The sequence below is a fragment of the Pseudophryne corroboree genome, chromosome 1 (assembly GCF_028390025.1).
Source record: "Pseudophryne corroboree isolate aPseCor3 chromosome 1, aPseCor3.hap2, whole genome shotgun sequence".
Taxonomy (NCBI): domain Eukaryota; kingdom Metazoa; phylum Chordata; class Amphibia; order Anura; family Myobatrachidae; genus Pseudophryne; species Pseudophryne corroboree.
This window is the reverse complement of record NC_086444.1, coordinates 130,284,204-130,296,532: the sequence shown is the minus strand read 5'-3', so window position 1 is coordinate 130,296,532 and position 12,329 is coordinate 130,284,204. Positions and strand designations below refer to the sequence as shown.

Genomic DNA, 12,329 nt, shown 5'->3' with positions numbered 1-12,329 from the left:
CTTTTGCTGCTTCCTCTGTGCTTTTAGCCAAGGTAGTTATATCATCTAGGCAAAGTTACAGACTAGACTACTGTTGCCTATGCATAGAACAAGAACTGCCCTACGGATAGAACTGTATTCAATGCAAAAAACAAAAACTGCCTAAATAAGTACCCTGGTGAAAAGGCAGAGCAATGTATAGAGAGGGGTAGGAGGGCATGTACAGAAACTAAAATACCAATTTAAAACCATTAAAAGGCATCTGAAGGTGGGTAACTATTCTATATGCTTGGGGTTTTATCTAACGCAGCGCCCCCTCGTTCCTCACCCTCTAACAGGAAGACTGCTTGTTTTCTGAAGATTTTCACCAGCGTATCATCCAACTCAATTTCCTGCAGTTTAGAAATGAGCTGCTCCTCGTTCCGGCAGACCTTCTCCTGTGCATACAAGCCATCTGGCATTATCCTCTGCTGCCCCAGTCCTATCAGCGCCACCTCCACGGCCAGCGTTAAGTAGGACTCCCCTTCCTCTAGGAACTTGTGGGGAGACAGGTGCTGGTATTCCAGAGATCTGCAATGTCCAAAGCCATCTGTAACAAGGAAACACAGATATTCAAAGGCTCAAATGTTGTGACAGGAAATTACCCAGAACACCAGATTACAGACACGTTCCTTGCAACTCTCTCGAAGACAGAAGCCAAATCTGAAGACATTTTATACCATTGACTGTATCCCAGGTGGAAGTAAAATGATCTAAAACGCCTGTCTGTGATACTGGTGCTGTGAGCTTGAATCCAACAAAGGCACTATTCAGGGGGAGTTTGCATGTTCTCGCCATGTCCCCTAGGTTTTCCACCATGTGCTCTGCTTGCCTCTCTTAATCCATAAGCATACAGGCAAGTTAACTGGCCTTAAATTATCTGTTTACCTATTAGAGAAATTAAATTGCATGCGCCAATGAGGTACATACTTATGTAAATGGACAACTTACCCAAATTACTGGGTGGAAAAAAAAATCAAAAAAATCTGAAAACATTCAACCACTGGGCCGTAGTGTTCAATCAGTAACATTTTATGGAAAAGCTTTTTGCACTGTAGTCATGAGAAATATTGCTAGCTGATCTTCATAAGTACATCAACATTTGCAGCTACCTGTACCTCATAGTACATTAGTGTTCATTCTAGCATGCTGCATCTGTCACAGCCCGTGCAGTTCCTCTTTCCTACCTGGGGTGTTCATCTCTGCTCTGGTGCTTCTAGCACATTCTGGTCTGTACCTCAACACTGAGATACAGACCAGAGTGTACTGTACTAGACGCCCCAGACCAGAGAGAGCAAATGAGGAACTGCACGGGTTGTGACAGGTGCAGGGTGCTAGAATGAACACAGGTACACAGCGCCACTTACTGTACCACCCAGTACACATCGCGGATTACTGTACCACCGAGTACACATCACCGATTACTGTACCACCCAGTACACATCGCCGATTACTGTACCACCCAGTACACATCGCCGATTACTGTACCACCCAGTACACATCGCGGATTACTGTACCACCCAGTACACATCGCGGATTACTGTACCACCCAGTACACATCGCGGATTACTGTACCACCCAGTACACATCACCGATTACTGTACCACCCAGTACACATCACCGATTACTGTACCACCCAGTACACATCACCGATTACTGCACCACCCAGTACACATCACCGATTACTGTACCACCCAGCACAAATCATGCGCACAGTATCTATTCACATTAGTGTCAGGCATGTCCCTATCAGTGACGTCAGGGAGCCGCACCACCCATAACAGTACGGCCGGCGGTGTTTCGCACCCCCTTCTGAGAGTGCACACTACCCAGTGCCTAGCCCTTCCCAAATCCTGGGGGGGGGGGGGAGGTTTGACACCAATACCTCATATAGTACATCACAGCTTGCAGCTACCTAGAACAACTGGAGCATTTCTAAACGGTCTAGCACAATAACTGGTTTGTCGTACAACAGCATGCAAGAGCTGGTGTACTACTGACTGGTTCTATACCAACTGACTAAATATACTTTTAGCCTTGGAACTTATATCATCTGATATATCCGCTCAGTCACGTTTACACTGAAGCAACACTGTGCATTATATAAACACTGTGTACCTATGTGTGCATCCCACTGTACTTTCCTTTTCAGCTTGTGAATTGACTTAAAACTGTACAAATAAATGTAACCCATACAGTGTCGATCTCCATACACACAATTTGAGCGCTCAACCCCCCTGCCCCTCGCTGTTACTGTACCCCATATAGTACATCACAGCTTGCAGCTACCTGTGCCCTCATGTGTAGTACACCACAGCTACCTGTACTCCCCTAATATGTAGTATACAGCAGCTACCTGTACCCACCTCATATGTAGTATACAGCAGCTACCTGTACCCACCTCATATGTAGTATACAGCAGCTACCTGTACCCACCTCATATGTAGTATACAGCAGCTACCTGTACCCACCTCATATGTAGTATACAGCAGCTACCTGTGCCCACATATGTAGTACACCGCAGCTACCTGTACCCTCATATGTAGTACACCGCAGCTACCTGTACCCTCTCATATATAGTACATTGCAGCTACCTGTGCCCTCATATGTAGTACACCACAGCTACCTGTACCCCCCCAATATGTAGTATACAGCAGCTACCTGTACCCACCTCATATGTAGTATACAGCAACCTGTGCCCACATATGTAGTACACCGCAGCTACCTGTACCCTCATATGTAGTACATTGCAGCTACCTGTACCCTCATATGTAGTACACCACAGCTACCTGTACCCTCATATGTAGTACATTGCAGCTACCTGTACCCACCTCATATGTAGTACACCACAGCTACTTGTACCCTCATATGTAGTACACCACAGCTACCTGTACCCCCCTAATATGTAGTATACAGCAGCTACCTGTACCCACCTCATATGTAGTATACAGCAGCTACCTGTGCCCTCATGTGTAGTACACCACAGCTACCTGTACCCCCCTATTATGTAGTATACAGCAGCTACCTGTACCCACCTCATATGTAGTATACAGCAGCTACCTGTGCCCACATATGTAGTACACCGCAGCTACCTGTACCCTCATATGTAGTACACCGCAGCTACCTGTGCCCTCATATGTAGTACACCACAGCTACCTGTACCCCCCTAATATGTAGTATACAGCAGCGACCTGTACCCACCTCATATGTAGTATACAGCAGCGACCTGTGCCCACATATGTAGTACACCGCAGCTACCTGTACCCTCATATGTAGTACACCGCAGCTACCTGTACCCTCATATATAGTACATTGCAGCTACCTGTACCCTCATATGTAGTACACCACAGCTACCTGTACCCTCATATGTAGTACATTGCAGCTACCTGTACCCACCTCATATGTAGTACACCACAGCTACTTGTACCCTCATATGTAGTACACCACAGCTACCTGTACCCCCCTAATATGTAGTATACAGCAGCTACCTGTACCCACCTCATATGTAGTATACAGCAGCTACCTGTGCCCTCATGTGTAGTACACCGCAGCTACCTGTACTCTCATATGTAGTACACCGCAGCTACCTGTACCCTCATATATAGTACATTGCAGCTACCTGTGCCCTCATATGTAGTACACCAAAGCTACCTGTGCGCTCATATGTAGTACACCACAGCTACCTGTACCCTCATATGTAGTACACCACAGCTACCTGTACCCTTATATATAGTACACCACAGCTACCTGTACCCTTATATATAGTACACCACAGCTACCTGTGCCCTTATATGTAGTACACCACAGCTACCTGTGCCCTCATATGTAGTACACCAAAGCTACCTGTGCGCTCATATGTAGTACACCAAAGCTACCTGTACCCTCATATGTAGTACACCACAGCTACCTGTACCCTTATATATAGTACACCACAGCTACCTGTGCCCTCATATGTAGTACACCACAGCTACCTGTACCCTCATATATAGTACATTGCAGCTACCTGTGCCCTCATATGTAGTACACCACAGCTACCTGTACCCTCATATGTAATACACCACAGCTACCTGTGCCCTCATATGTAGTACACCACAGCTACCTGTACCCTCATATGTAATACACCACAGCTACTTGTACCCTCATATGTAGTACATTACAGCTTGCAGCTACCTGTACCCTCATATGTAGTACACCACAGCAACCTGTGCCCTCATATGTAGTACACCACAGCTACCTGTGCCCTCATATGTAGTACACCACAGCTACCTGTGCCCTCATATGTAGTACACCACAGCTACCTGTGCCCTCATATGTAGTACACCAAAGCTACCTGTGCCCTCATATGTAGTACACCAAAGCTACCTGTGCGCTCATATGTAGTACACCACAGCTACCTGTACCCTCATATGTAGTACACCACAGCTACCTGTACCCTTATATATAGTACACCACAGCTACCTGTGCCCTCATATGTAGTACACCACAGCTACCTGTACCCTCATATATAGTACATTGCAGCTACCTGTGCCCTCATATGTAGTACACCACAGCTACCTGTACCCTCATATATAGTACATTGCAGCTACCTGTGCCCTCATATGTAGTACACCACAGCTACCTGTACCCTCATATGTAATACACCACAGCTACTTGTACCCTCATATGTAGTACACCACAGCTACCTGTACCCCCCTATTATGTAGTATACAGCAGCTACCTGTACCCTCATATGTAGTACACCGCAGCTACCTGTACCCTCATATGTAGTACACCACAGCTCCCTGTGCCCTCATATGTAGTACACCACAGCTACCTGTGCCCTCATATGTAGTACACCACAGCTACCTGTACCCTCATATATAGTACATTGCAGCTACCTGTGCCCTCATATGTAGTACACCACAGCTACCTGTACCCTCATATGTAATACACCACAGCTACTTGTACCCTCATATGTAGTACACCACAGCTACCTGTACCCCCCTATTATGTAGTATACAGCAGCTACCTGTACCCTCATATGTAGTACACCGCAGCTACCTGTACCCTCATATGTAGTACACCACAGCTACCTGTACCCTCATATGTAGTACACCACAGCTACCTGTGCCCTCATATGTAGTACACCACAGCTCCCTGTGCCCTCATATGTAGTACACCAAAGCTACCTGTGCCCTCATATGTAATACACCACAGCTACCTGTGCCCTCATATATAGTACATTGCAGCTACCTGTGCCCTCATATGTAGTACACCACGGCTACCTGTACCCTCATATGTAGTACACCACAGCTCCCTGTGCCCTCATATGTAGTACACCAAAGCTACCTGTGCCCTCATATGTAGTACATCACAGCTACCTGTGCCCTCATATATAGTACATTGCAGCTACCTGTGCCCTCATATGTAGTACACCACAGCTACCTGTACCCTCATATGTAGTACACCACAGCTCCCTGTGCCCTCATATGTAGTACACCACAGCTCCCTGTGCCCTCATATGTAGTACATCACAGCTACCTGTGCCCTCATATATAGTACATTGCAGCTACCTGTGCCCTCATATGTAGTACACCACAGCTACCTGTACCCTCATATGTAATACACCACAGCTACTTGTACCCTCATATGTAGTACATTACAGCTTGCAGCTACCTGTACCCTATGTAGTACACCACAGCTACCTGTGCCCTCATATGTAGTACACCACAGCTACCTGTGCCCTCATATGTAGTACACCACAGCTACCTGTGCCCTCATATGTAGTATACAGCAGCTACCTGTGCCCTCATATGTAGTACACCACAGCTACCTGTGCCCTCATATGTAGTACACCAAAGCTACCTGTGCGCTCATATGTAGTACACCACAGCTACCTGTACCCTCATATGTAGTACACCACAGCTACCTGTGCCCTCATATGTAGTACATCACAGCTACCTGTGCCCTCATATGTAGTACATTGCAGCTTACTGTACCTCACAGCTTGCAGTTAGTAAAACTTAATCACCTTCCTGTTTTACAGTCGTTTTTTTTAATTCACAGGCTGACTTTACAATTAAAGCAACTTAAGTTTAGAAGCCTTGTACCCTCTTCATACCATATATAGACTAACTAGTAATTACACGCTGGCAAAAAAAGACATTTTAGAGTGAGTCTATTTTAGAGTGGGTCTAAGGGCACAAGATAAATATGGATTGATACAGGTATTTATCCCAGATCAATTCAGGTAGTGATCATCTATTCTTCTCTGTAAGGAAACCAATATAGCCTAGTGCCAAAAGACACTAAACATTTTGAACATTTCTACACAAAAACATGTAAGAATAATCCACAGCGAACGTTTTTATTTGACTACATAGTGCAGAGGTTCTCAAACACAGTCCTCAAGGCACCCCAACGGCCCAGGATTTAGGTATATCCATTGCTCAGCACAGATGGTTACAGCAAATTGACAAAGGTGCTAATTAAGTCACCTGTGGCTAAGCATAAACAAAACCAGGACCATTGGGGTGCCTTGAGGACCGCATTTGAGAACCTCTGATATTGGGATTAAGTGCAACATACTCCGCTACTACTATCACAATGGTACAATTCTTCCTGTAGTAGTGTCCGCTCCAATAACGGAAGTGCCAGATCACCCAACAGTGTATGTTACACCTTATCGCAAGTCCGCACTTTCTGCCACAGTATGCAACTGTACAAATGTATACTCCTCATCCCTGGAGGAATCACAGAGACAGAGCTCAAAAGGTCCAGGGCAATACACCAGGGATTGGTAACTCAGCATGAAGTTATCCCAGAGGCATCCAAGGAGAAAGAAAGTAATACAGCCAAATCAGGAGTCCACTGAACAAGTCTAATCTGCTAAATGAGGGTAGTAGAGTCGTGGACACCCACGAGTGGAAATAGTCCCTGTTGGTCTGCATGCCGACCATCGGGATAGTGAGCCGTCGGGCTCGTGGAGGAGGTCATGTGACTGTCAGTCAGCTGACCGGCGGTCACATGAATACCACCCCGCCGTATGTGGCATCTTATTCTCTATATAAGGGGTGTGCCCTGGTGTCAGATCTGTAATACAGTTACCAATTGGCATAATGATGCTCAAGAGTATTTTAAAGAAGTGGAAATGTTGCCCATAGCAACCCAATTCTTTTTATCTAGCATCTTCTAGAAGATAATAGCTAAAATCTGATTGGTTGCTATGAGCAACCACCCCACTTTTATAAGCCTGCACTTTATTAAATATACCCCTTGTTCTCCTTCGGTAGAAACAGGAAACAAAGAACAACTGCACCAACAGTTAATCAACACATTGAGAAACGTGACAAACGCTCCAAGCCCTGTGCCACAAACGGCATATTTAATGTATACCAGTTACCTATAAAATCTGAGCACCGCCATGTTGTGGGCTGGAATAGTCAGCCCATCTCCAGAAACTGGTGCCTTAAGCCTCAGTGAGGACACTTAAAGATACAGAACATTCAAGAAAACAAAATAAAGCCTGTGTCAAATATCGCATATGGTTTCACAAATTTTTTTTTTTTTTGCGATTCGCCATTGGCCTGACACCATAAAAGAAATCAAAAGAAAATGTAATTTCCTGTTGAAAACTCCAGTCTGCAGCGAGAAAGCCGCACACAATGCCTCATGACAAATCTCAATAATACCTACTTAGAACTTAATAAAACAGCAGCTGGAACGGCATCAATCATTCATTACAAGCAGTGGGTATCAGTCACTTATGGAAAGCACGGCATGCTGTACTGTGAGTGCCGAGCAGCAACGCTCATTTGTGTCACATTTATTTCATCAGCATGGAATTTGCTTATAAAATGTTAATGGTTTTATCAAATGCTCCCTTATTAGGGCGCTGCCCAAGTTATGCTGCATGGTACGGTTATTAGTGTGCAGTGGTAGTGTTTACAAAACAATCCGCGTCATTCTGGACCATAGCAAGGTTAAAGACTATTACAGATATGAAGGCTGATACCTTGTTCTGCAAGTAAAGCCAGCTATGAACTGTATATATGGTTGTACCTAAATTAAAAAAGACACTTTACCTGTGAAATCTGGAAATCCATGGAATCCTTCGTCATCCACTCTGCACGCCTCAGTCAGGCTGCTAAATAGAGTACCGATCGGATCCAGAGGATGCCCCACCCAGCCTTCCAGATTGGTAATGGAGGTCATGCCTTTATGAAGCAGTTCTGTTTTCAGAGAAATAAACCAGAATTAAATGTCCGTCGCCACAAGACACATTATGCTCAGAGTGCTGAGGAATTGCATCAGTCATGTTCATTGAAATGTAACCTATAGGTGTCCCCGTGTCACTGTCTCCGCTTAACAGAGTGGCGGCCTCTACTGTGTAAGTGACTGGCGAAAAAACAACTTCACGATCCCAGTGTAAAGTCATGTCATCAAGTAGTTCATAACATCACAAAACACTGAGAAATAGGTTACCCAGACTGCATAACAATTGTAATACGTACAATAATATATTATGAATCAGATGCAGCATTTGGCTGGATGCCGGCAAAATATGCAAAAATGCTGGAAGACATTGATGGGCATAAATTAAACATAACCTTCTGGTGCGTCAGAATATTTATTGGCTAATCACATTATGGTGCCATTTAAAGAAATATTTCAGAGGCAGAATTTATTTTTTATCTTATTTTTTTAAAACCCACTACGTTTATTTCCTTAAACTGTTGCACTGTCATATCAAGTGGACACAGCGCGCAGCTTTGTAGCGTTCAAAGGCTGGTGCAGCTCCGAGTCAAAGGGAGAAATCTGTCTGGAGTTGGGTTCTGTATTATTTATACGATCTGCCGGAGAGAGCAGCATTCATTTCCATGCAATTGCATTACGGGCTCCTTCTCAGAACAAAATTAACCCTTTTAGTAGCCCCGATTCGCTGATAACTGCACAGCTACCCCAGCCGGCGTAGGCCACGAAGCTGCTTTGACTGGTTTTGCTTTTTCAAGCAGATCACTAAAAATTTCTTTGTACCACCTTACTGATATGAAAGGAAATCCCACAGGTTTAGATCTGTGTGTCCGCAGCTTGCATGTATTAATACTCCGACGTCTTTTGCAGCCTGGCTATAAACACTAGGACTTCTGGTTCCCCAGCTACTAGAGTTAAAGCTTGTCAAGACATAATTTAGCCACTGACTATACAAGATTACTAAAAAAAAAAAAAACAAATAAAAAAAAAAACAGATAAAGTAACACGGGATAACATTCTCTCCCTTACAAAATAATAATAGCTGTGACATTATCAGAACACTTGCTTTGTGCATTATCCTGGGTGAGAACCTCAGTACCCCGACATGTAGTTATCCCATACCTTTCTTCTGTATCCGGAACACATCCATTCTTTTCTGCTGCTGTCTTCTCAGAGTGTTGACAATGGCTATTGCTAGTCTGAGGGCTTCACGTGGGTAGCCGTGTGACCTCAGTGCGTCCACCCGCGCACACGCTGTAGGGACATGCTCTGGAGGGAAGACAGAAAGCTTTAAAGTGGTGGCTTGTCCCAGCTCTTACTAGCATCATGACAGATATTTTCCCTATCCTACGGGGGCCTAGAAGGAGAACAAAATCCGCTCTTATTGCCGAGTATTTCATCTGCCCACCACTCCCCCCTTTAGCTCCACAGAGATAGGAACAAAGCAGCAAGTCACAGAGTAGTCTTTATGGCTGCGTAACTTACCATGCCAGAGTGGCCACCCACGGGAGTCGAAGAGCGAGTTCTCAGCGTCGTCATGGTAACAGTAGTTGGTATAAAGGTCGCTGCTGATAATGTGCTGTAAGTGGCTATCTTGCCAGTGGAGATCGCACGCCTCGATGGCTCGTGTGAACACTGTTCGATGAGGCCTATGTGATGAATCTGACGGCAGAATAGATTATGTACTATTAATATACATACAGTCCTGTGCAAATTGGAACAAAGGAGTTTGTGTTTTATGTATTTTATTTTTTTTCCGGGACAGAGAATGGTGCGTGTGTTCACTGGAGATTGTGCGGGCTGACGAATGAACAGAGAAAACAGTCTTCACTTGGCTCTGCAGTTACATTGTCAGTTTAGGGTCACATGTGTCATTAATCCTTTTTTCAGTTTGGCTATTACAACCAGCAAGAGCGCTAAAAACTGTAGCTCTTAAGCTGGGCACACACTGGGCAATAAACCGTCCGTTCAGCGGGTATGTATACCTGATGTGTCTGAACAACGTCCTTCCCAGACAAATCACCTTGGCACGGCAGCACAGCCAACGCACGACATATCTGCCGATATATTGGCACATCTGGCCGTGTGTACGGGCAGTGCCGACTGCAGGGACTGACCAAGCTGGGCGGGCAAATTCGAATGCCCGCCCAGCTGTGACGTCAAGACGACATATCGAGAGGCCAACCTGAATCAGCGGATATCTCGGGTACGTGTGTACCCAGCTTAACAGTGTGTGCAATATCACAATCATTGTTTGATTTTGAGTCTGTATATCTAGTGTTTCAAAAAGGTGCTTAAAACGCAGTGAAACCAGATAAATCCAGCAAGGGCTTACAAAGATTAATACAGACCATGCACTGAACAATAATTGTTCAGACCAGTCTATGAAAATACGGTTTACAATTATTATTCACTGTACAGACATGAAATAATTGTTCATAGTCTGAGAAGGATTATAAAGCAGGTCGGGATCATTTGATTTGATTATTCTTCAATCAATTCTACGCTGCGAAGTGCAGATTGTGCCCATACAATCTACATTTCTGGATTATCGGAATACAATCTACATTTCTGGATTATCGGAATATTGTTCAGCCCCTTGTCGGGCTATGGCCAGTTTTAGAAGTTGGTGATGTACTGAATGGCTATTTTACAATGTGGTTCACGCTGGTTTCTACACTATGTAGATGAAAAAAAATGATTGGGCAAACTTATTACAGCTATATAGAAGAATCTCCAAAACCATGATGGAATTTCCCAACACGACCTTGACAAGTGAAGCACATTACTGAAGAACTGCTTCTATGAGTGGCCTGGGCCTCCCACGATTATAACCCCATTAAGGGCTTACAGGGCATAGTGAAGTTAAGGTTTGGAAAAATGTTCTTTTCAAGTGTGGTTTCAAGAAGATGAAATATGTGAAAAACATGTGTATATACCATAGCATATATAGGCCCAGATTTATCAAGCCTTGGAGAGTGATAAATTGCACGGTGATAAAGTACCAACCAGCTCCTGTCATTTTTCAAACACAGCCTGTAACATGACTGTTATGAGCTTGATGGTTGGTACTTTATCTCAGTGCAATTAACCAAGGCTTGATAAATCTGCCCCAAAGCTCTGTAAAGCTTTTAAATTGAAATTTAAAATAAAAAAAAACAGGCTGTCCCAATTACAGATTACATTTTTGTGACATTTTTTAAAAGACACAATGAACACAGAATATAATGTCTGTGCCACAAAACATAATGTCGTGAATCAGAAAGAGTTTATTTACCAAGTGGCGGCTTGTAAAAGCTGAAGTTTCTCGCTGCGTCTAACCACCGAATGTAAAATGCCAATGGTTTTAAGAGCAAAACACGCTTACATTCAAGGCTTACACATGCCAAGAAGCGGAAGCTTTTACAGGCCGCTGCTTAGTAAATAAAACTCCAATTGTGGTTCTAAGAAACATATTGTAGCACTAAGAAAATCCAAACATGGGTTCAGAGGAAATAAAAATATACAGGTGCCAATGCCGCATTTAGCCATGCGTTCAGAACACTGGTACCTTTAGGACATGTAAATTGTATGTATTAAAACAAATAAAAAAAGGTGTATATTTCCTCACCCTGACTGGCGTTCCCAGCTTGAGGCAAGGCATTGGTTAAGTTCGGGAGCTCATTCCCGTGGTTTCCATCTTCCCAGGGACAGACATCCACGCTGTTCCATTTCTTCAGCTGTTTCAGCCAACTGACTTTCTGCTCAGGCTTGCAGTGTGGATTTAGGACTATGCACATCCATAGAGCACCTAGCAGAAACAGGCGAGAGAACATCACAATAAACAGGAGAACGTGGACAACTGACAGGTCCCTTATTCAGGTGCCTTTTCCAGAAATGCTCTGAAATACTGCAGAACAATGCATCAGATTATGGACAGAGGCGACGTCTGTCTCGAATGGCAATTTGCAAGAAACCGCTACGGACTTGTCAATAAGCCATTTAATAGAAGCAACCAATACTATACATATCAAAGATACTAGTTATATTATAGTAACCAAAATAAATGTGCTATACAACTATGCAAGGCAACGGCATTA

The 12,329-nt window shown here is 44.1% G+C and overlaps 1 protein-coding gene across 1 annotated transcript in view; it reads right to left on the bottom strand.

Moving 5' to 3' along the window:
* ZSWIM6 (zinc finger SWIM-type containing 6) overlaps positions 1–12,329 on the bottom strand; it is a 199,711-nt gene that overhangs the window by 11,759 nt on the left and 175,623 nt on the right. Inside the window, exons 5-9 of the mRNA XM_063962936.1 lie at positions 11,861–12,040; positions 9,736–9,912; positions 9,373–9,519; positions 8,082–8,228; positions 308–568 (exon numbers count right to left, since the gene is read on the bottom strand). Of these exons, the coding sequence (XP_063819006.1) occupies positions 308–568; positions 8,082–8,228; positions 9,373–9,519; positions 9,736–9,912; positions 11,861–12,040 (912 nt within the window). The remainder of the gene's footprint in view (positions 1–307; positions 569–8,081; positions 8,229–9,372; positions 9,520–9,735; positions 9,913–11,860; positions 12,041–12,329) is intronic.